At 42.1% G+C, this 24,297-nt stretch overlaps 1 protein-coding gene across 2 annotated transcripts in view; it reads left to right on the top strand.

The window, feature by feature from the left end:
* The window catches only part of LOC132828425 (signal peptide, CUB and EGF-like domain-containing protein 3), a 364,946-nt gene that overhangs the window by 141,713 nt on the left and 198,936 nt on the right, over positions 1–24,297 (top strand). For both annotated transcript variants that reach the window (XM_060845529.1, XM_060845528.1), the window contains exon 4: positions 8,346–8,480. In XM_060845529.1, coding sequence (XP_060701512.1) covers positions 8,346–8,480 — 135 coding nt within the window. The remainder of the gene's footprint in view (positions 1–8,345; positions 8,481–24,297) is intronic.

Genomic DNA, 24,297 nt, shown 5'->3' with positions numbered 1-24,297 from the left:
TTCCTTGGGAAATCAAGAATTTATCAATCTTTACCTTGAAGGCATTTAACGTCCCGGCCTCCACTGCACTCCGTGGTAGTGAATTCCACAGGCCCACTGCTCTAGGCTGAAGAAATATCTCCTCACTTCCATTCCAAATTGACCCCTTAAGGCTGTGCCCACAGGTCCTAGTCTCTCCGCCTGATGAAAACAACTTCCCAGCGTCCACCTTTCTAAGTCATGCATTATCTTCTAAGTATCGATTAGATCTTCCCTCAACCTTCTAAACTCTAATGAATACAATCCCCGGATCCTCAGCCATTCATCATATGTTAGGCCTACCATTCCAGGGATCATCTGTGTGAGTCTCCGCTGGACACACTCCAATGCCGCTGTGTCCTTCCTGAGGTGTGGGGCCCAAAACTGGACACAGTGGGGCCTAACTAGAACTTTGTAAAGTTTCAGAAGCACATCGCTGCTTTTATATTCCAACCTTCTTGGGATAAATGACAGCATTACATTCGCTTTCTTAATCACAGGCTCAACCTGCAAGTTAACCCTTAGAGAATCCTGTACTAGCACTCCCAGATCCCTTTGTACTTTCGCTTTATGAATTTTCTCACCGTTTAGAAAATAGTCCATGCCTGCATTCTTTTTTCCAAAGTGCAAGACCTCGCATTTGCTCACATTGAATTTCATCAGCCATTTCCTGGACCACTCTCCTAAACTGTCTAAATCTTTCTGCAGCCTCCCCTCCCCACCTCCTCAGTACTACCTGCCTGTCCACCTAACTTCGTACCATTGGCCAGAATGCCCCCAGTCCCTTCATCCAGATCATTAATATATAAGGTGAATACTGCGGCCCCAAAACTGAATCCCACAGGACACCACTTGTCACCGCTGAAATTCCAAAAAAGAACCTTTTATCCCAGCTCGCTGCCTCCTAAGTGTTCCCTTATTTTAAGATCTTTTACAAAGTCCAGAATAGCTTGCCTCCTTGTGGGCTCCATCACAAGCTGTTCCAAAAAGCCATCCTGTAAGATTCCATGAATTCCCTTTCTTTGGATCCACTGGCAACATTATTTACCCAGTCCACCTGCATATTGAAGTCCCCCATGATCACCGTGATCTTGCCTTTCTGACATGCCCTATCTATTTCTCCGTACATCTTGTGCCCCTGGTCTGTACATAACTCCCTATGTGGTTTCTCAACTCCACCCACACAGACTCCACATCATCTGACGTTATGTCATTCAGGTAGTGCCATAGATTTAACTAACAAGACAACTCCGACCCCTCTGCCCACCTCCCTATCTTTTTGGTAAGTTGACAGTCCTAAACCCCATACAACCACTTCTCTGTGATGCCTACCACATCATAATCATTCTCGATGATTTGTGCCGTTAATTCATCTACTTTGTTACGAATACGACAAGCATTCAGGTAAAGCACCTTAAAGCTAATTTTCTTATCCTAATGATTTCCAACATCTCTAGTATTATGTCCTAAAACATCCTTCCTTTTTGCTTTATTTCTAGTCTGCCTTGAACTTAAACCCTGCACACATGCTAACCTGCTGCTTATCTTTCTACTTGAGTCCACACTCCCTGTCGCTTTCCCTTTCCCTGTCCCCGACTCACAAGTTTAAAGTCCTAGTGACCATCCTTTTATCCTTTTCGCTAGAACACTGGTTCCAGATTGTTTCAGGTGGAGACCACCCCGTTGATAGGGACCCCAAACCCCAGCAGGAGAGGGCATGATGATGGTGAGGGATAGGGGTCCCTCATAAGCAGAACTGGGTTGATGTCACCAGAAAGCAGGCCTTCTCAGCTGCCTTCTTGACATCTTCCTCTCTTGGTCTAAAAATGTGCAGGTTAGGTGGATTGACCATGCTAAATGTCCCTGTAGTATCCAGGCTAGGTGGGTTAACTATGAAAAAATGTGGATTATAGGGATAGAGTGAGATGTTCCTTGGAGGGTCAATGCAGACTCGATGGGCCAATTGACCTCTATCTCCGCTACTTGGATTCTTTGATTTTATGTCACTCTGAAATTGGGAGGTGACAATTCCAAATACACTCCTCAATGGAAAATAAGGTGTGTGATATTTTATTTGGAGATGTCATGACTTTCAACTCAGGGAGAAAATCCAGCTCAGTATTTCAAATGATGCAGCACTGTATTCGCACTTCTTTAAATGTGTGTCTCAATTATGTACTCAAGTCCGAGACTCATATTTGAACCTGCAGAAATCTGTGTGGGTGGTACATGCTGCCACCTTATTAAGGTTGTACACGAAAGAACAATTGTGCATGTTAGGTTAAAATTCTTGCAAATGAGTGAATTTTCTGTCCACATGTAACACTTGTTACATTTGTTAACATTTGTTAACATTTGTTCATGGGATGTAAATATTACTGGCTAGGCTAGGAGTTATTACCCATCCCTAACTTCCCTTGAGAAGGTGATGGTGAGCTGTGCTCTCCAACCGCTGACTGCAGTTCTTGGAGTGTAGGGACACCCACAGCATGTTAGGGGATCCCAGAGGAAAAAATCAGTTTAAAAAAAAGACACAGTAATAATCAGAAATGAATATACTCATTATATTGGAGTGTTGTTCTGAAGTATACAAGATGAATTGGACAGTGTATGTCATTTGTAAATTTTACTGTTTTCTTCCTTCTGTGAGGGCATACATTTTGGTCAACATCTAACATTGAAATTGATGTAATAATCAGTGCTAATGAAAACTTCCTGTGTAAACAGGTCTTTATTCCACGACTGAACTGAATAATCTCGACCACACTGCTGCCCACTTCTCATGGGGAAGCACCCATATCAGACAAGGAGCACTAAATATTTACCATTCCAAGTTGGAGCCAAGGTAGCAAGGGTACATAATTTGCTAAACGACAGGAAACAGAGCAGTGAGTGGTACACTAAATAAATAAGCACATTACCATTTAATAGGGGCCCCATCGCTTTTGCTGGTATTTATTTATGACTTGGATGTCAATATTTGTTTATGACATGGATTTAGGCATTGTCATCTTGACTTGACTTACGGAAGGCCACAGTGCTGCAATTTACCACAGTCAGAGGAGATCCATCCCCAGCCAGAACAAGAATTGAGCCCTGTGCCATGGCATCAATCTGACCTGCACCGGTTGCACCTAGCTAATTGGTCCTTAAAGGAGTCCACGTTGCTGTGACAATATATGCTTTTACAAACATATTGTAGCCTGGAGCTGTGGGGAGGTGATGGTAGAGGCAGCTATGGATGAAGTGGACACAACCTGAAGAAACAATGAACTGGATGTAGGTTTGTTCGCTGGGCTGGAAGGTTTGTTTTCAGACGTTTAGTCACCATACTGGGTAACATCATCAGTGAGCCTCAGATAAAGCTCCGGGAGAACAATGAACTATCAGGAAGATGCTGATAGACCTCAAAGAGATCTAGACAGATACTTGGCATGTGAAATTTAATGCAGAAATGTGAGAAATGGTCAAGAATGAGAAAGGGCAATATAAGGTCCATTTGGTTTAGGAACAGAAAGACCTGAGAGTATGCAAGTACAAATCATTGAAGCCAGTAAGGAAGGTCATGAAAGTGGTTAAAAAAACAAATGAGAGGCTTTGTTTTATTTATTTGTTCATGGGATGTAAATATTACTGGCTAGGCTAGGAGTTATTACCCATCCCTAACTTCCCTTGAGAAGGTGATGGTGAGCTGTGCTCTCCAACCGCTGACTGCAGTTCTTGGAGTGTAGGGACACCCACAGCATGTTAGGGGATCCCAGAGGAAAAAATCAGTTTAAAAAAAAGACACAGTAATAATCAGAAATGAATATACTCATTATATTGGAGTGTTGTTCTGAAGTATACAAGATGAATTGGACAGTGTATGTCATTTGTAAATTTTACTGTTTTCTTCCTTCTGTGAGGGCATTCTAAGATTCTTATCCAGAGTCAGTGAAGAAATGCTGACATCATTGTAAGTCAGGTTGGTGTGCTGTTTGGAGGGGATCTTGTAGATGGTGGTGTTCCAATGTATCTACTGCAATCGTTATAGTGGTAGAGGTCACAGCTTTGGAAGGTGTTTTTTGTATATGACTGTGAGGTTCTGACAGGGTTACTGCTTGATTGAGTACAGAATGTAGCTTCCACATATACACACCACTGACTATGATAATGTCATGATAATTTGATCAGAGTGCATTGCAGGGCCACAGTCCTCCCAACAATCTCTGATCATATTAGTGTGATTTGTAAATAGTTGCAGTCTTGTAAACTTCAACTTGTTCATTAAATAAAACCCTTCTAGTTAAACCAGAAACCTGTTTATCATTATCCATGCTAAACCCCTTTGAGCTTGAAGGAACCCACAGACCCAACAATGCTGACAAGGGAGACTTTGTAAGTTGCAACATTGCCTCTCATAGATAGTACATGCTGCTGCCAATGTGTATCGGTGGTGGATGGAGTGAAAGTTGAAGGTGGTAGATGAGGTGCTCATCAAATGGATGTTTCAATGTGCATCAATAACAGTCAATGCATTGAGTATAAAAACAGGAAAGTTTTGATGAACCATTACAAAACATTGATTCAATGACAAATAGTGTTTTAAACACCTCAATTAGAGAGGGCTTGAAAAAAGATTAACTGGAATAGTTTCAAGGATGAGGAACCTTGGTTTTATAAAAATAGATTGAGGTTATTCCCTTTAGGGAAGAGATGATTGAGAGGAAATTTGATACAGGTTCAAAGGTGTGCAGGTTGGGTGGATTGGCGTGCTAAATTGCCCATCGTGAACTAAGGTTTCCATGGGAAATGCAGGGTTACAGGGAAAAAGAAGGGTTGGGTCTGGGTGGGATGATCTTTGGAGGGTGGGTGTGGACTCAATAGGCTGAATGGCCTGCTTCCACACTGTAAGAATCCTATTATTTTAGGTTTTGAAAATCGTGAGGTATCTAAGCGGAATAAAGGAAGGAAGCTATTCCCAGTTGTGGAATGGTTGCAAATCAGCAGGCAGCTTGAAGATGACTGGAAGGACAATTAAAGGCAACATGAGGAAAAAGTTATTTTTAATGAAATAAATCATTATGATCTGAAATGCAGTACCTCAATGGATGATGCAGACAGATTCAATTGTGATTTTCAAAACAGAATTTGCCACGTACATGAAGGGAAAATGATTGTAGTGCCACAGGAAAATACAAGGGTCTTGCTGGATTGCTTTTGCAGAAAGCCACTATAGTTTTTATGGATCACTTGGCCTCTTTCTCTGCTGTAAGCATTCTATTTTTCCATAATTAGTGCAATTAATGTATTAAGCGTACTATTTGAAGCAGTTCAATACATCCTTAACCTACACTTAAACATTTAAAAGTCTGCCAATTTTCTGCAAAGTCAGGTCTCCTAAACAGTTTCATTCAACTGTTTGCACCTTGTTAGCTCAAAGTTGAGATTATGGATCCAAATACTGTACACATAATTAGAAAATGCAATTGTTAAGTGGAATTTCCAGCTCTTATTTTTCTGGACACCTTATATAGCAGGCAAATCATGTTAATGCTGCCACGTACACCAGACAAATTGTGTTCACATGATCATGCCCATTAAAAAGTGTGAGGACTGTACCAGCAAAACCTCCAACACACTATAAAGCCACATTTTATCGATAGGTGATAGTAGACATCCAACTACTGCAACTTCATATCTGACTAGAAATTGTGAAAGCAAATGAGTGATTAGGAGTTTCAGTGGAAGCATCATAATCTTTCATATTTCTACCATTTACCATTTTTATTTCAGATTTCCAATGCTGACTTTGTTCAGTCCTTTTCCTCAGATCCATGTTAGTTTTGTGCTAAAAATGCCACAATGGGTTACTTACCAATTACTGAAGAACGTGCTGGCCATTAAATCCTGGAATTTTTAATGATATGTAATTATGCCTTTAAGCTCCATCGGAGGACTGGTGTAGTTCTGTATAGGTGATAAGCTAATAGAGTGTCGAGACTGAACATTTAGCAAAAAATAAAATGCACCAATTGTGGCTGACAGCTGGCTTGAGATTTAATTCCGAGTAAAGGAGCAAACTGTTCCTTCCTTAGAAATCTGAGCTGCAACTTTCAGGGCAAGAAATTAGGTTTCAGTTAGCACCCGTTTTGGCTGAAACAACTCCTGTTAGAGCTCTAAACTGGCGCCTGTGGTGTATGCACATATTTGAAGGGTGATTTGCCCAAGGTGTCATATTGGTGAGGATGTCACTTACACTGTTCAGTGAAGACCTGCCAGAAATATAGGATGCATCGTTCTCAGGGTCTGTGTGGTGCGGCAGAATCAGGCATCAAGTGCGATGAGGCTCATACTCCATGGATATTTGCACCTACCTTCTGCCATCCCATCATGGCACCTCCCCCAAAACACTGCTCATGACTTTCAACACAGGGCACAGATGCAAATAGCATTGTGAGACACTTTGTGTGCATGGATAGAGATCCAGCTTAAGGAATGGGACAGGCTGGCTCCTTGTTTTCTTAATGCTTGCTCATTCAGTGCTTAACATCATGTTGCACCATCCATGCCAGTCCGTGCTGTTAGTGCTTCAGCCAAAGGCCAAAGGTTGTCATTACTGCTGTCTCCAAAGTCTCTTTAGTGCAGACACACAGGCAGTCTGCCTGTCAGAAAGGACCTGTCTGGTGAGGTGGGGAGCCATCCTGGTAAATGACACACCGAGATGGCAAGCTAACACCAACAGCTATCTGCGTGGCAAACGCACTGCACGTGCACTCAATCAAATAAGTGTGTCGGAAAGTGGTGGCAGTTGGTCCTCAGTTCAGACAAGCAGATGGGTAGGTTGCTGTCTGTCAGGGGGTCCTGGTACAGTCAGTCACAAGCACAGTCAGCACAGATTGTCCAGAGGATCGCAGTGGAAGGTGTTGCATGCAGCAGTCCCCTATAACCAAGATTACCGTGGTTCATGGACTCTCAGCCCACTGTTTGTTTTATTGCACTGTGGAGTCCATGGACCACGTGTATATTGGTTGCTGACGTTTCTCCCTTTTTAGTTACCTAAAGGACCTTCTGCTCTGCGTTTGGTTGCACCTCAGTCCCATGCTCCTGATCTTCGGGCACCCGGGGCGGAGGTGTGAGGACAGGTCAGAGGATCGCCTCATGGGTCTGCTCCCGGGCCTGGCCAGGCTGGCCAAAAACAGGTCCAGGCAGTGGGCCGTGGAGGGTGGTCATTATGGCTTGCCCTCATCTGTGGCTACATTCCAGCCTGGGTGTCCCTGGAGAGGGAGCATGCGGTGCCCACCAACACTCTCGCTGCCTTCAAGGAGATGTGAGCACCCTGCGGAAGTTGGAGTGATTTATTTCTACCTCCAACTCTCTTTTGATTTGAATCCCTATCCTTCCCATTCACTTTGTTTCTGCTGGAAGCATTGCCAGGCTTTGCTTATTCCTGGTTCGCTGCGGACTCATGGCCCAGATGTCTGTCCCAGTACAGTCCTGAGGACTGTTCAGTCTGTCAATCCTGGAGGGCCAGCTAAAGTAGTCAAGGGAATTGTATATCATTAGTTGGGGAATTACTACTGACGAGAGCCCTGGATACTCTATTCATGAATGCTGGTAAGTGGAGTTGAAATGCCCATCAGCCATGATTGAATGGCGGAGTGGACTCGATGGGCCGAATGGCCTTACTTCCACTCCTATGTCTTATGGTCTTACGTCTCAATTCTCATTAGCAGCATTTCTGAGTTATTGATTCCCTCCGGTTTCGTGATATTAGTTTTAGACTAGCTTCAGAGTTTTCTATAACTAGAGGAAGCTTGGGCCAAGATTTCTGCTGGTGCGTGCCTTGAGTTGACAATGTGTCAGTGTACGGTTGCTGGGGGTGAACTGTCCTCCATTTTGGCACTTGTACCCATATCCTGTTGGTGACTGTCTTCAGGAAACATTCGGTTGCTTTCATTCATGGATAGGCTGAGATTCAGAACTCCCCATGTAGAGAAATAAGAACAAGTTGTATTTGACTTTGTTCCAAGTGTTCTAAATAAGGTTCAATGGTGTGTTGTAGGCACACCAAGAGAAATAACACTGTTATTTCTTCCCATGGGATATGGGGTGAGAGAGATAATCCATTTTCCCAAATGTCAAGTCTTCCATATTTCACAGGATAAAGGTTTCCTTGCCTTTTTGGAAGGACTATTTCCCTTCCTTCCATTCCCATTCCCAATCCCATGTCATGGAAAAGTAATGAGAACATTTTTGGACAGATCTGGTTACATTGCAATGCAGTGGAATAGTGATATTATGTTTTTGATTTTTTTTAATGGTGTCTTTGTATTTCTTTTCACTAGATGTGGACGAATGTGCAGATAGCAATGGTGGATGCCAGCAGATCTGTGTCAATATGATGGGGAGCTATGAGTGTCGATGCCGAGAAGGATTCTTCCTCAGTGACAACCAGCACACATGCATCTTGCGGCCTGAAGGTTAGACTCCATTTTAGTATAAATGTCATCGGATTAAAGGTAAATCAGTATGGGTTCATTTAACTTCAACATCATCATGAGCTCCTATTTTCTCAGCATTCCTTTCTCACAGAACTGATCCCTCTCAAAGAATCTGATCCAATCTGAAGGAGTGACTGTTTGATATTGGCACTGGGTGCACTGGCTAGTTTATTACGCAGTTGGCTTAGGACAGTAGTAGACTGATATCAGTCGCATGTTATGGTATACAAGACCTGTGAGCAGATAGTGAAGAGCTTCCATTTATGTTCACAAACAGCCTCAATAATAGGTGTCAATACATCAAGGGTGGCACCAGCTTTTCACTTTTGGTTCCAAAATAGAAGAAAAACAGTTGCCACTGCTAGGAAGGTCAGGAACCAGAGAGTCCCACATAATAAGAAAATTGGGAAAAGAACTGGGATTAGGGTGGGGTAGGGTGGGAAGGTTGCGGTGTGCGGTGAATAAGAATGTGCTGGAAAAAACTGCTGAAATGCTGGAGGTAACAGATTCAGCTTCAACCTTGCTAAAGGGACTTGGTTACACACTGAGAAAGAAACATGTGAAGTGCTAAGGAGAAAGAGTTTGGGATTGAACCTATTCACCAAATCCCGACAGAGCAGAAGGAGGCCATTGGCCCATCGAGTCCACACTGACCCTCTGAGGAGCATCCCACCCAGACCCAGCCCCCACCGTTTCCCATAACCCTATGGTTCCCATGGCTAAGCCAACTAGTCTACACATTCCTAAACGTTATGGACAATTTCAGTATGGCTAATTAGCCTAGCCTTACATCTTTGGACCATTGGAGGAAACCCATGCAGACACGGGGAGAATGTACAAACTCCACACAGAGACTGAAATCGAACCTGAGTCCCTGGTGCTGTGAGGCAGCAATACCAGGCACAAATGAGTGGCTGAAATATTGCTATCTACTGAAAATTTGTGTGTGGATTTCCACTGACTTGAATACTGATGTAAATAGTAGTTCTGTTTTTGATGGGTGTTACTTCATAAGTTGCTGATTTGGAGGAAGTGAACACTCAGCACCAGTTCATATTGTTATTGGATTTCCTTCCAAATTGTTCATTTCAGCTGCTAATGGCTGAGCTGGCTTTGCAAAAAGGAGTCAGTTCAGTGGATAACTTTCAAGATTGGGTCAGAACATGAGATGCCTGAATCTCTCCCTGTGGTGGCTTTATTGTTGATGCTTTATGGATGAGAGCCTTGTGATCAGTCTGCCTTTCTGACTGGTTCTATAATTACAGCATCAGCCACAAATAATACACCACATGTCATAGAGAGCACAATATTTATTCTGATATTTTAGACCATAAGAACATAAAAAGTAGAAAAAGGAGGAGGCTGTTCAGCCCCTCGATTCAATAGGATCATGGCTGATCTGATATTCCTCATGTTCGCTTTCCAGCATTTCCCCATAACCCTTCATCCCACAGCTGATTAAGAAACTATCTATCTCAGCCTTATATATATCCAAGGACTCTTTGCTGCAGAGTTCCAAAGACTCTTAACCATCTGAGAGAAGAAATTCCTCCTCATCTCAGTCTTAAATTGACATCCCTTAATTCTGAGACAATGCCATCTGGTCCTAAGTCTCCCACGGGGAAAATAACCTTTCAGCATTTACCTGTCAAGCTCTTTAAGAATGCGATATGTTTCGATGAGACCACCTCCCATTCTTGTGCCCTCCAGTGACTAGAGTCCCAACTTGTTTAGCCTTTATAATCCCTCCATACTGGGAACCATCCTGGGGAAGTCCTCTCCGAACTGCCTTGATTAAAATGATATCTTTCCTTTATCAAGGGGATCAAAACTGCTCACGGATGTCTCACCAGCACCTTGTATAGATGCAGTAAGACTTCCCTACTCTTATACTCCAGCCTCCTTGAAATAAGGGCCAACTTTCCATTAGCCTTCTTGATTACCTATTGCGCATGTGTGATTAAATTAAATATGAATCATTTATTATTCGCTGTGCGTATCACCAGCAAGCTCTTCGAACATCCCGTTCGGCGTATTTCTCCTTTTCAAAAAGAGGATACTTACAAAAAGGTTAGAACAAAGACACAAACAAAATCAACATGTAGCAGATGCTGGAAGTCTGAATATATAAACAGAAAATGCTGGAAAATCTCATTGCAGCAGCATCTTTGGAAAGAGAGAGACAGAATTAGCGAAGTGAATTCTCCCAGGTCTGCAGTTTGGAGGTGTACCGACAATTGGAACAAAGACTGTCAGGTCAACTCCCTAATGGATTCCTAACCCCCTGTATTCTCTCTGGTGGGTTTGATGGCCACTGCTGGACAATGATGGGAACCCAATTCCAGTTGGTAATGAGTCCCCCATCTGCCAATGTCCACATTGTAGGAAATACTCTCTCGGCCGCACTGGCCTCCTGTGTGTCAGAAAGCTGCAAATGGATCACAGAAACATAGAAGATAGAAGCAGGAGGAGGCCATCCAGCCCTTCGAGCTTGCTCCATCATTCGTCATGATCATGGCTGATCGTCCAACTTAATAGCCTCATCGTGCTTTCTCCCCGTAACCTTTGATCCCATTCACCCCAGCTGCTATATCTAGCCACCTCTTGAATGCATTCGATATTTTGGCATCAATTACTTCCTGTGGTAGTGAATTCCACAGGCTCACCACTCTTTGGATGAAGAAATCTCTCCTCATCTCTGTCCTAAATGGTCCACCTCAAATCCTCAGACTGTGACCCCTGGATCTGGACACACCTACCACACACACCACCAACATCCTCCCTGTATCTACCCTGCCTAGCCCTGTTAGAATTTTATGTCTTTATGAGAACCCTCCCACATCTACATTTGTCTGAACACCAGCAAAAGCAATCCTAACTTAGTCAATCTCTCTTCATACATCAGCCTGGTAAACCATCGCTGCACTCCCTCGAGAGCAAAAGCATCCTGATGGGCAGTTTTGCAGCAGGGATCTCCAAGTCCAAGCTGTGGCCCATTTGAGAGTTTATACTGAGTTAGCAGGAAGGATTCATAGAGGGGATCCATTTCCAGACATGAAGCCTGATGTCCTCACACATGTTTACCCTGCTGCTCTGCCAGCAGCCTCCCTCTCTCTGAAAGTGCCTCTATGTTGCTGCTCTTGCTGATGGCCAGCTCCACAGTTTATGTTGGCTGCACTGCATGGTGCACAGAGGAATATTGTCAATGGAACACCTCCAGGAAGACCTCCAACATCCTATCGCGACCTCTTTTGGCTTACTGACACAGACCTCATCCCAGTATCTGGAACAATATCCAAACGGCAGAGTGCAGCCCAACATTTTGGGTCAGTGATCTTTCAACAGACTTGAACAAGTTAAAAAGTGTCCCATGCTCCTTCAGAGAGACAGCAGAAGTGTGTTGGGCTGTGATCATTCGATGATTGTATATACTAAACAAGTACAGAAGCTGAAAAAACAGGGAGGGAATGAAAAGATCAAAAGGGAAGGTCAGAGATGAGATTGAAGATGGGGGAGATTGAATGACCAAAGGGATGATAGTATAAGGCAAAATAGGGATGACAGTGGGAGCAGTAAACAAACGAGAGGTGTGTCCAAAGTAAGTCTGAAAGGGAAAATACAAAATTATAGCCAACAGTCGCCAACCAAAAATAAACCAACAAATGATTGCGAGCAGAGGTTTGATTTGAAATTTAAAATCCAAAAGGCTGTAATCTGCTTCACTGAAAGATGACATATTGGATTTGATTAGAGGTCTGTAGGACACTAAGTCCAGAGAAGCCATGCAAGCCCATGGGATACCACACCCGCCCTTTCACCTGTCCAATGTTAGATGTGCTGCAGAACCAATCACTGCCAGCTAATGGGCATTGTATAGTGGTGCCACCAATCCTCCTTTCTACTCGAACAAGAAATTTAACCAGCCCCTTACAGGCACTGTAACAAAAAAAATTAGAATGTCCAAGGAAATTTTCTAAATGATAATAGAAGCTTAGATTAAAATGTCATTTCTAAGAGTGATGCTGAATCCCAGCCCTTGCACTACCCACTGCTAATGAAACCTCTGTCTACACTTTTGAAACAAAACTTTGATCAGGTTAAACGGCTTCTGTTGGGGCACTGTAACAAAACCAAAATTTTATATACAAATCTAGAACGGGAACTTATAAAATCAAGTTAAAATACCACTGTGCAGGGTGATGCACACATTCTCCTTCTCCAGGGATACTCAGGCCCAAATGAACAATAGAAGCATTTGAGCACTGCGACCTCTCCATGGCCAGCTGCCAGACCTGTCCAGGCAATCTTCCATTTTACTCTTTTCTGCAAAGAAGTTTAAACAGCACCTGTTAGGCCCAATCCTCCTTTCCTTACTGGGGGTGAGACCCTATTTGGTTAACTGTGGTAGAATGAGCCACAAGGGAGACTTCAGAGGAATAGACACTGGTCTTAACAAGGCTAGTTTATTGTAATATGTGTAAGTTATTTAATCCTATAAATAACTTGGCTAATCAGGTGACAGTGATGACACATCTATCTCCATTGGGTTCCAGAGTTAAACTCTTATTCTTCCCACTGAAGCCTCTATGACATTATTAGATTGGGTGGAGCTTAATGCAGTCTCCAACATTTACCCTTTCAGAATCATTACAATATCAAGATCCCAACCATTCCTTTCAAATAAAACTGATACACTTGTACTTCTTTCAGTTCAGTATAGAGTACTGTCAGTTCACAGTGAAGTTCCCTCAGCATGGGGGAGGCCAAACGCCGTCTTGGTAACTGCTACAGGCAGCATCAATGCTCAGTCTGTAAGCACAGCCCAGAGCTTCTGGTCACATGTCATTTTAATTTCACACTTCTCTCTCGCTCTTAGCTCTCTGTCCTTGACTTTCCACGTAGTTCCGCTGAAAATCAACCTGATCACAAGGAACCTCATCTTTTTGGCATTTTACCATCTCCCTGACATGACATTGTGGTTAACAATTTCAACTTGTAACTTTTGCTGCTATTTTTGTAGTCTATTTATTTCTGGTTGGGAGCTTTGATAATGATTTTGCCTTTTACCCATGAAGAATTTCTTTCACAAAAAGTTCTTTTTTGTTTCTTTATGTCTACCACTACCATCTCAATTTGCTTTGCATCTCTTTTATAATTTACTCTGTCTTTTATTGATATTTATTGAAGAGAAAAATTGAAGATGCTGAGAATGTTACGTAAAAATGGAAATGCTGGAAACAGTGCAAATGCCTACTCATACTTCTGGGAACACACATTGGTTAAAGCTTCTTTAGTAAACTTTCCAGCTGAATTGCATCCTGGAAGGTCCCATTCTGCTCAAGTGGAAACCCAGAAAACAGGAATCTGCTTCATCTTTCAGAACATGGGAATGCAACCACCCGCAGGTTCACTTCCAACTCACTCACCACCCTAACTAGGAACGATATCGCCGTTCCTTAACAGTTTGTGGGCCCAAATCCTGGAATTCCCTCCCCTGTAGCATTGTGGTCGACCTACACCAAATGGACTGCAGGAATGCAAGAAGGCAGCTCACTTTCTTAAAGGCGACTAGGAAAGGAAAATAACTACTGGGTCAAAGGGGCCCAAAACAGGTGCTGGTAGACTGACTCTGTGTTTCCAAGATTTTCTGTAAATCCTTTAGAAAGCTATTTTGTAATTCCCCTGTCTTCCTGTCAAATCACTATTTGATATTTAAGCTGGATCCTTGATTTGCTAGAAGTCATAACCCCTCATTTTTCAGCCGTTGGGGAGTTGTACGGTGGCTCACTGGTTAGCAGTGGTGCCTCATAGTGCCAGGAGCCCCAGATTCAATTTCATCCTCGGGCGACTGTCTGTGTGGAGTTTGCACATTCTCCCTGTGTCTGCATGCGTTTCCCCCCGGGTGCTGCAGTTTCCTCCCACAGTCCAAAGATGTGCAGGTTAGGTGGATTGGCCATGCTAAATTGCCCATAGTATATCCAGGGATGTGTGTTAACCATGGGAAATGCAGGGATAGGGAAGGGGGCTAGGCCTGGGTGAGATGCTGTTCAGAAGGTTGGCATGAACTTGATGGGCCGAATGACCTACTTCCACACTGTATAGATTCCCTGCGCTGTCCATACAGGAGCTCAGTGAGTATACTCTCCACAGGGAGCGTAACCTAGCCACACAACTCTTGCTGTGCCTAATTGAAGTGACCTTGGCATGCTACCAGACACAGGCAAGATTGGTGCAGGAAACCTGGGCGCGCCTGGGAACCTAAAGGCTTTTCGATGGGAGGGGTAGAATGGATGCCATTCAGAAGAAAACTCAATGGAACCAAAAACTCAAAAATCTGATGTAAATCAGAACTGCTATGAAAGCTGTTGGAGATGAGTCAGCAGGTCTAACAACCTCTGTGGAAATTAAAGAAAAGTTAAGCATTCAGTTCAATAACTTCATCAGAATTACTGAAAAATGAATTCAAATACTTTTTGCAGTTTTACAGTACAGTAAATTTTTCAACCAATGAATGTTAATGTTTGGAGTTCTATTTCAAGCAATTAGAAGCCAACAAGTTTTCATTGATGCGCCCTTCGATCCCCAACTGAAACTTGACAATTTGTGCCTATGTAGAGTACAAATAAATGGGTAGGAGCCTGGACAGTGCGGTTTTCCCTGGTGTGAGGTGGATGTAACAAGAACTTGCTCTGTGTGAATGATAAATGATGGCTTGGCAACTAATAAATTGTGTTGTTCTTGACTGAGTAGCTTCCCTTTTTTATCCAAGGCATAGCACACTTAAATGGCAAGGTTGGTTCTCACTCTCCATTAGGGAAACATTTATTAATAGATCAGCAAAAATCTACACAGATTTTCCTTGGTGCTGTCAGAAGCCTTTGTGGTTGTTTTCCCTTCCCTTGCCTTCAAATAAACTATTTCATTAAAAAGGATGTTGGCAATGAACACTGCTGGCATGAGATCAATAACACTCACCAATAAAGCTTTGAAACAGCAAGGCCACTTTTTATTCAATGTATGAAGTTGAACCTTGGCAATATCAGCCTGTTAACCTGATGCTGAAATCATTGAAATGGCAGCTCAAGAAGCAGCAATGCTTCATGCTGACGGTCTATCTATTCCTGACTTCGATCTGAAAGACGTTTCCTTGCAGAACCCTTTGTTGCCTCACGTAATTGGCATTTGTGCGCCCTCTTCAGGCACAGCCTGGTGCAGACATCCTGAAAAATCAGATCTAACTGCAGGGTGCGACAAAAGGATTGGAGTTTATTTTCCCTCTGCATGGCACCTATTTGTGAGCAAGACCCATACTTGTTTCAACTTATCAGGAAGGTTGAAGCTTTATCAGACCCTGAGCCTTGCTTAGATAGAGTCATAGATTTACAGAGATGTACAGCACTGATCTTTGAGGGGCTCTATTCTATCCCTAGTTACCCTCTTGTCCTTAATGTATTTAGAAAATTCCTTCTTTCCTCTGTCCTTGACAGTCTTTCAGACTGAGTCTGATAGTAACCAAGATCGGTCCAGCTTGTCCATGCCGACCAGATATTCTAACTAATCTAGTCCCATTTGTCAGCACTTGGCCCATTTCCCTCTAAGCCATGCACCCATCTAGATGCCCTTTTAATGTTGTAATTGTACCAGCCTCCACCACCTCCTCTGGCAGCTCTCCACCACCCTCTGTGTAAAAAGGTTGCCCCTTTACACCCCTTTTATATCTTTCCCCTCTTACCCTAAACCTATACTTTCTAGTTCTGGACTCCCCAACCCCAGAAAAAGGCCTTGTCTATTTACCCTATCTATGTCCTTCATGATTTTATAAATCCCTATAAAGTTATCCCTCAGCCTCCAACACTCCAGACAAAGCAACCTATTCAGCCTCTCCTTATAGCTCAAATCCTCCAACCCTAGCAACGTCCTTGTAAATCTTTCCTGAACCCTTTCAAGTTTCACAACATCCTTCTGATAGGAAGGGGACCAGAATTATATGCAGTATTCCAAAAGTGGCCTAACTACTGTCCTGTACAGCCACAACATGACCTCTCAATTCCTATACTCAATGCTTTGTCCAATAAGGGAAAGCATACAAAACACCTTCTTCACTATCCTATCTACCCGTAAATCCATTTTCAAGGAATTATGAACAAGGTCTCTTCATTCAGCAACGCTACCCAGGAGTTTACAATTAAGTGTATAAGTCCTGCTCTGATTTGCTTTTGCAAAATGTGGCACCTCACATTTACCTAAATTAACTCCATCTGCCACTCCTCAGCCCATTGGGCCCATCTGATCAAGAACCCGTTGTATTCTGAGGTAATCTTCTTCGCTGTCCACTACACCTCCAATTTTCGTGTCATCTGCAAACTTGCTAACTATACCTCCTATGTTCACATCCAAATATTCATGTAAATGACAAAAAGCAGTGAACCCAGCACCGATCCTTATGCACACCACTGGTCATTGGTCTCCAGTCTGAAAAGCAATCTCCCACTGCCTCTCTCTGTCTTCCAGCTTTGAACCAGTTCAGTATCCAAATGGCTAGTTCTCCCTGTATTCCATGAGATCTAACCTTGCTAACCAGTCTCCTGTGGGGAACCTTGTCGAAGTCCATATAGATCACATCCACTGCTCTGCCCTTATCAATGCTCTTTATTACTTCTTCAAAAAACTCAATCAAGTTTGTGTAACATCACTTCTCATGCACAAAGCCATGCTGACTATCCCTAATCAGTCTTTGCTTTCCAAATACATGTACATCCTGTCCCTCAGAATTTCCTCCAACAACTTGTCCATCACTGATGTCAGGCTCACTGGTCTATAGTTCCCTGGCTTTCTTAAATAGTGGCACCATGTTAGCCAATCTCCAGTCCTTTGGCACCACACCTGTGACTATTGATGATACAAATATCTCAGCAAGGAGCCCCAGCAGTCACCTCCCTAGCTTCCCACAGACTTCTAGGGTACACGTGATCAGGTCCTGGGACTTTATCCACTTTTATGCATTTCAAGACATCCAGCACCACCACCTCTATAATATAGACATTTTTCAAAGTATCACCATCTATCCCCACATTTTGTATCTTCCACAGTAAACACTGATGCAAAATACTCGTTTAGTATCTCCCCATCTCCTGCGGTTCCAAACATAGGCTGCTATGCTGATCTTTGAGGGGCTCTATTCTATCCCTAGTTACCCTCTTGTCCTTAATGTATTTAGAAAATTCCTTCTTTCCTCTGTCCTTGACTGTCTTTCAGACTGAGTCTGATAGTAACCAAGATTGGAATTTGATTGTATTCTTGGCGAGTTCTACCTCTAGGACCGTGCCTTCATTCACTTCACTCTCAACCCTTCTCCATCACTGCCAGAGAATTGCAGTTGATGTGCATTAGGACATTATGAATATCTTCTGAATCAGCAGTAATCCTCATTAAAAAAAACTGGTATTTGCTTCAAAAAAGTACCTGTTCTTTGGTGTTTTGTATCCATTCCTCTGCTATAATAACCAAATAAACAGTCAGCACCAGTATGCTATCTAGCTGATCTGATTCCAAATCATTTCAAGGCTCAAGTGAGCAACAAGTTGTAACATCACAGAAATGAATTGTGGGATATATCAGTGGAAAGTTAATGAATTCAGTTCATGCAGTTTAAAGAGAAAGCATGAACACAAAATTCCCTGAACATTTCATTCATATGTCAAATTTACAGAAATTTCCCACTGAGGAGGACAAAGACACCTGAGTTAAATTCAGTTTTTAATTCATTGATTTGTAACAAAGCAGCGGCTTGCGTTTCTTCTGGTAGTTGTTACACCACAGCAACACAACAGATTTGGAGGTTTGAGTTGAAGAAATGAAGGGAGGCCATTCTAAAGGAGCGGGTGTTTTGTGGACTGCTGGCTCTGCCCCTTGTCACTGCCCCAGAAAGTCTAGAGAGTCAGCATCTTTCTACCTTTGGGTGGTTCTGCTGTTTGGACAGCTCATTAAATGTAAAATATAGTGACACAAAATGAATAGAGTGTTATACTTTAATGAAACCTCAAATTCCTAATGGATTTTACAGCCTATATAAAGATATGTTCTGGGAAGCCATAGATGATTTATATGATATTATAAAAGCCACCTGCATGATGGCTACATAGTAGCAGCACAGAATGTGGGAACATTTTATCTTGTTATTGAAGTTAATAAAATGCTGACCTTCTGATTAGAGTTTCCAAATGATATGCTGTAAATATATTTGGGAGCAAGTTGGATTCTCTCATTTCAAGAGCAAGTTTGATATTTGACTTTTTCTAGTGTTAATTTCTATGGTATTACATTCCTATCGAGGACAAGCTGTTTTACTTACAAACACGTTGTATGTTAGCTGTAATACAGTCATTAACCTGAGATAGCCTTACACCTTTGCATCCTGTAGTCTGCAGCATTACTTAGCTATTTAAACACTGGTCATATAAACCTCCAAAGGGTTTAGTTTCCCCTATTTAATTCACTTCAATTCCTTTCCACTCTATTTTAATGTTGCTGTTAAGCTAATGTTGAAATTTTGTACAAGCACATTAACCTGTACACTACCATAGGAAATTAACCCTAGAAAGTGTAGATAGTCTGTTCCTAAGTGATAGGAATGAGGAATATGTAATATGTAGTTCAGTTTAAACCACTGATTTCCAGATATGAGCATTGATTTTGATTTTAAAGGTAATCTTGTGATGGGCACTGCAGTTGTTGCTATGGCTGGTACAGATTCAAATCAGGACTACATGGGAAGTATAATTAGGCAGGGTGGTGTCAAATCCAGATTGTAGCTTCTTCTAGTAGGAGAGAGGAATAATCAATGGGCAAAAATTAATTCTGGGTATCAATAATGTTAGGATTAGGGCTAGTTTCAAGTAACATTGCTAATAGATTGGTAGGGAAGGCATGGTGCCTCAGTGGGTAGCACTGCTGCCTCACAGCACTAGAAACTTGGGTTCAATTCCACCCTTGTGGAGTTTACACATTCTCCCCATATCTGTGCGGAATTTTACTGCATGTTACAGTTTATACCCACAGTCCAAAGATGAGCAGGTTGGGTGGACAGGCCATGGGAAATGCAGAGTTGGTGTGGACTCAGTGGGCTGAGTGGCCTGCTTCCACACTGTAGCCATTCTGTGATTTTAGATAGGAAGCCCAACTTGCACATGAATGGAAAAGATGTTTGTTTGTAGGGTAAATAAAAATTAAGAGCCAGAAATATAAGATCATCACTAATAAATCCAGCAAGAAATTCAGAGAATGGTTAGAATGTGGAAGTCGTTACTATATGAATGGTTGAGAATAATAACAGGAACATTTGATGAGAAGCTGTTTAAGTACATGATGGAGACAGAATTAGAAGCATATATTGATGGGCTGACATGAAGTAAGGTGAGAGGAAGCTCAGATAGAGCATAAACTAGCTGAGCTGAGAGGTTTTGTGTTGTTAATGCTTTATAATTTTCCATTGACTCCAGACTCAGGCAACTAAATGATGAATAGGTTTGTGGGGAAAGGGTGTGGGGAGGAGGAGGTAAAAATACACACACGAGTGGGAAAATACCTGAACATTCCCATTGACATCATGTATTTGTGGAACTGATTGAATCTTGAATCCTGCTCATATTAAGGACATGACTCCTCTGTTTTATGATAATTTTCAGTTTTGAAAACAGTGATGATCACAGTTGAGGATATTGAATTGATCCATTCTAAGCCCATCATTGAAAAGATTTTTGAAATTTGTTGACCCACCGGTCCTCCATATGCCAGGAAAAGACCTTCAAGTCCAAAGAACAAGAGTGAGAGTCAGATTTATTTTTACATTGGTGAGGAAATCCAAAAATGACTGAATCCAGCATAAGGTTTTGTTTTGAACACTCACAACTTTTCTTCCATTAAGATTTGTGACTGGTTCTACTATCTAGTTTTACTTTACTGATAAATTCTAATGAAAGATCATTGACCTGATACATTAACTCAAAAAATCCTTCCTCTGCACATGTTACCTTTAGAATGTGTAATTGTCAATAGACAATAGACAATAGGTGCAGGAGTAGGCTATTCAGCCCTTCGAGCCTGCACCGCCATTCAATATGATCATGGCTGATCATTCCTAATCAGTATCCGCTTCCTGCCTTATCTCCATAACCCTTGATTCCACTATCTTTGAGAGCTCTATCCAACTCTTTCTTAAATGAATCCAGAGACTGGGCCTCCACTGCCCTCTGGGGCAGACCATTCCACACAGCCACCACTCTCTGGGTGAAGACGTTTTTCCTCATCTCTGTCCTAAATGGTCTACTCCGTATTTTTAAGTTGTGTCCTCTGGTTCAGCACTCACCCATCAGCGGAAACATGTTTCCTGCTGCCAGAGTGTCCAATCCTTTCATAATCTTATATGTCTCAATCAGATCCCCTCTCAGTCTTCTAAACTCAAGGGTATACAAGCCCAGTTGCTTCAGTCTTTCAGTGTAAGGTAATCCCTCCATTCCAGGAATTGATCTTGTGAACCTACGCTGCACTCCCTCAATAGCCAGAATGTCTTTCCTCAAATTTTAATTTCAGATTTCTAGCATTTGTAGGATTTTGATGTAATAATGAAGTCTTAACATTGCTGAAGATTCTAAGCAGTAGATGACGAGATCAACTAAGCAAGTTTCATATTGGGTTTTTCTATGTGAGCCCTAGTGAGTTTTCATCTGCAATCTCCTCAAGCTCTCCATAAATACTTACGGACAACACCCCTCTGGTGCCATGCTCAATGTATTCCCTCACTTGACACCGGTTGAAGCACTGGCCGCTACCATGACCTCCAGTCATCAGTGCCACTTGTAAAGCCCTGGGCTACATCTGGTCTAGTGCTGCCAATGTGGAGCTGCCCTGCGCAGTTCATTTTATTTGCATCAGATATGTCAGGCAGAGGGTAATTGGCACACCACTTTGCTGACAGGGACTTGAAGGTTCTGCTGGATTGAGGTTGGGGAGGGTGGGTACATGTGGTCACTGCGGATGGAGTGTGTCTGATGGAGGTAAAGAGGAACAAGTGGAAAGCTGGAGTTGCCAATACTTCAACGTCAATACTGCGGCTGTCCCATTTCGAAATGGGGATGGGGGAATGGGAAGCTCCATATCAACAAGGCAAGATAGCAACATCATGAGATGTTAATCTGTACAAATAGATCTATGTCACCGATGAGAATCTTGCCTCACTGTTTAACACTTGGTTGGAAAATTGTAATTTTGCTCCTCACTGACCATCTCTCACAATTCTCTCTATTTTTTCATCAATGCCCACCTTGTTCAGGAACTGGGAAGATTCTGCTCACAGTCGATCATAAGCTGTGATATTCTCTACATTGCCTTAAGCAATTTTGATCTCAAAACTAATGACATCCAATGAATTATTTAGTCATTATTATATTGCTGTTTACAAGAACTTACTCTGCTCATATTGGCTGCCGCAGCAGTAACCACAAAAGCAGTTTGTCGGCTGTAAGGCATTTTGGGGCATTTTGAGCTTGTGAAATATCCTGTAGGAATACAAGTCGTTCTTTATCCACCGAGTGAAGCAGAAAATTATTTTTATATTTCAAGGCAGCTGGGTTCTTGTTGACACTGTGGTGTTAGACATCCTTCAGAGTCTTGAACACTCAGAATGAACAATGTCTAATCATAAGCCAACAGTTCGAGCCAGCAGAGATTGCTTCTGGGTTTTCAATGATTATTGTGGACATTGTTCAATGTTTGCAGAGGTAACAAACTGACCAAAGAGTTTGCCGCAATCTCACATTTCAGTATTACTGTGTTTAGGGGATGCTGTTAATTAGATTGTCGATGTTGTGTACGTAGGAAGAATATTTTTACGCTGTGTAAAATAGAATATTTTTAACATTAAAAAGAAAACTTCATTAAAAGACAGAGACGTTTGATACTTCAATCTAGTTGTACTGCTCTCTCCTTGTTCATTTTTTAAGACTCTTAATCAATTGTGGAAACACTCCACATTGACTGGTTAGAGTGGTGGCTGAGGGTGGGGGGGTGGGATGGCGGGGGTGAGGGCCCACAGACTTTGTCATTGGCCTCTTGACAGTCCACAATATCTCAGCAGCTGGGCTTGTACTTATGTTTGCTCTTGCTAGTATATAAAAACTCAAGTCAGTACAATACTCTTTCAATTAAACACTTACATCCACACAAGTAAGTGCTGAGTGAATACAGCTGAAGTATTTATTATGGCCTGGATACTGCAAGGATAAGTGTTTATATTTGGCAACCTATTCACACAACTCTATTGATCAAGTAGCTGAGCACTCTGTCTTTTTTTTGTCCCTTCTAGGTCCATCTTCAAAGCTGCATTTTCTCCTGTTGCAACAACCCACAACTTTGCTGACACAGGGTACTGACAGAATCATAAAATCATAGAATGATTTAACACAGAAGATGGTTAATCATGTTTCTGTGAGTTCTTTGAAAAACCATTTAAGTCGGGTCCACTCCCCTGTTATTTCCCCATGCAAAGGTTTCATGTCAAGTATTTATCCAATCTCCTTGTATATTTGTTTCCATAACTCTTTCAGGCACTGTATTCCAAATTATAGGAACTCGGTGATTTATTTTCTTCATGTCACCTCAGATTCCTTTCCCAACTATTTTAGATCTCTGTTCACTAGTTGCTGATCTTTCTGTCACTAACCCTCATCCTCTGGCTACTGTCCTGTTACTAACAACATTTTTTTTCTTTCAGTACCCTCTATCAAAACCCTGTATTATTTTAAAAACCTTTATCAAATATCCGTCTGGCCTTCAATGCTCGAAGAAAAATAATCTCAGCCTCAGTACTGTCTTCAAAAAGTTGGAGTCAATCACCCTTGGTATCATTTTAATAAATCTCTGTAACAAACTCTCAAAGGTTGCAAACTATGTCTGAAAGACTTGCGTGCAGAACTGGTTACACTGTTCAAACTGGGGCATGACCAATGGTTTGTAAAGATTTTGCCATGTGCTTTTGGACTTCATGCTTCTACTAACAAAGCCACAAATCCTTGTGTCTAATTAATGGCCTTCTCAACTGGTTCTCTCACCTTCAAGGATTTGTGTGTATACAGCCCCAGGTCTCTCTGTGGGACACCCCTTTATAATTGAAGGATTTCCTTCATATTGCCTTCCCTCATTATTCTTTCCAAAATGAGTTATGTTACATTTTTTTTGTATTAAACATTTCATCTGTCATAACTCTATCCACCTTGCCAGCCAGTCTACATCTTTCTGAAGTCTGTTACCCTTTGCTTCATTCTTCAATCCCATTCTGAGTTTTGTGTGAGCTGAAAATGTAATGTTAGTTTATACCAAAATCAAGTTTGTTAATAAAAGTAAAAAGCTGCAGTGATCCCAACACTCACCCCAGAGGTATGTTTGCTGGGGGTGAGCCATAGTGCAGAAGGCGATCATCATTGTTCACCATTACTCTTCATTTTCCATTTCTTAGCCAATCTCATAGTCACCCAGCTACTGCCCCTTAATCCCATGGTTTACAATCTTGTGAACTAGTCTAATATGTTACACTTTATGAAATGTCATTTGGGACCCCAGACACGTGATATCAATCATAATAAGAACATGAGAAATTAGGAATAGGTATGGTTCAGGACCTGTACCACTATTCATTGCTGAACATGGTCTCAGAGCTACTTTCTTGACTGTTGCCAATAACCCATGACTCCTTTGTCAAACAAAACTCTGTCTACCTCAGCCTTCACTAGATTCAATAATGCCC

The sequence above is a fragment of the Hemiscyllium ocellatum genome, chromosome 26 (genome assembly GCF_020745735.1).
Source record: "Hemiscyllium ocellatum isolate sHemOce1 chromosome 26, sHemOce1.pat.X.cur, whole genome shotgun sequence".
Classification (NCBI taxonomy): domain Eukaryota; kingdom Metazoa; phylum Chordata; class Chondrichthyes; order Orectolobiformes; family Hemiscylliidae; genus Hemiscyllium; species Hemiscyllium ocellatum.
Note: the sequence above shows the minus strand (reverse complement) of the source record. Positions and strands in the feature narration are given on the sequence as shown.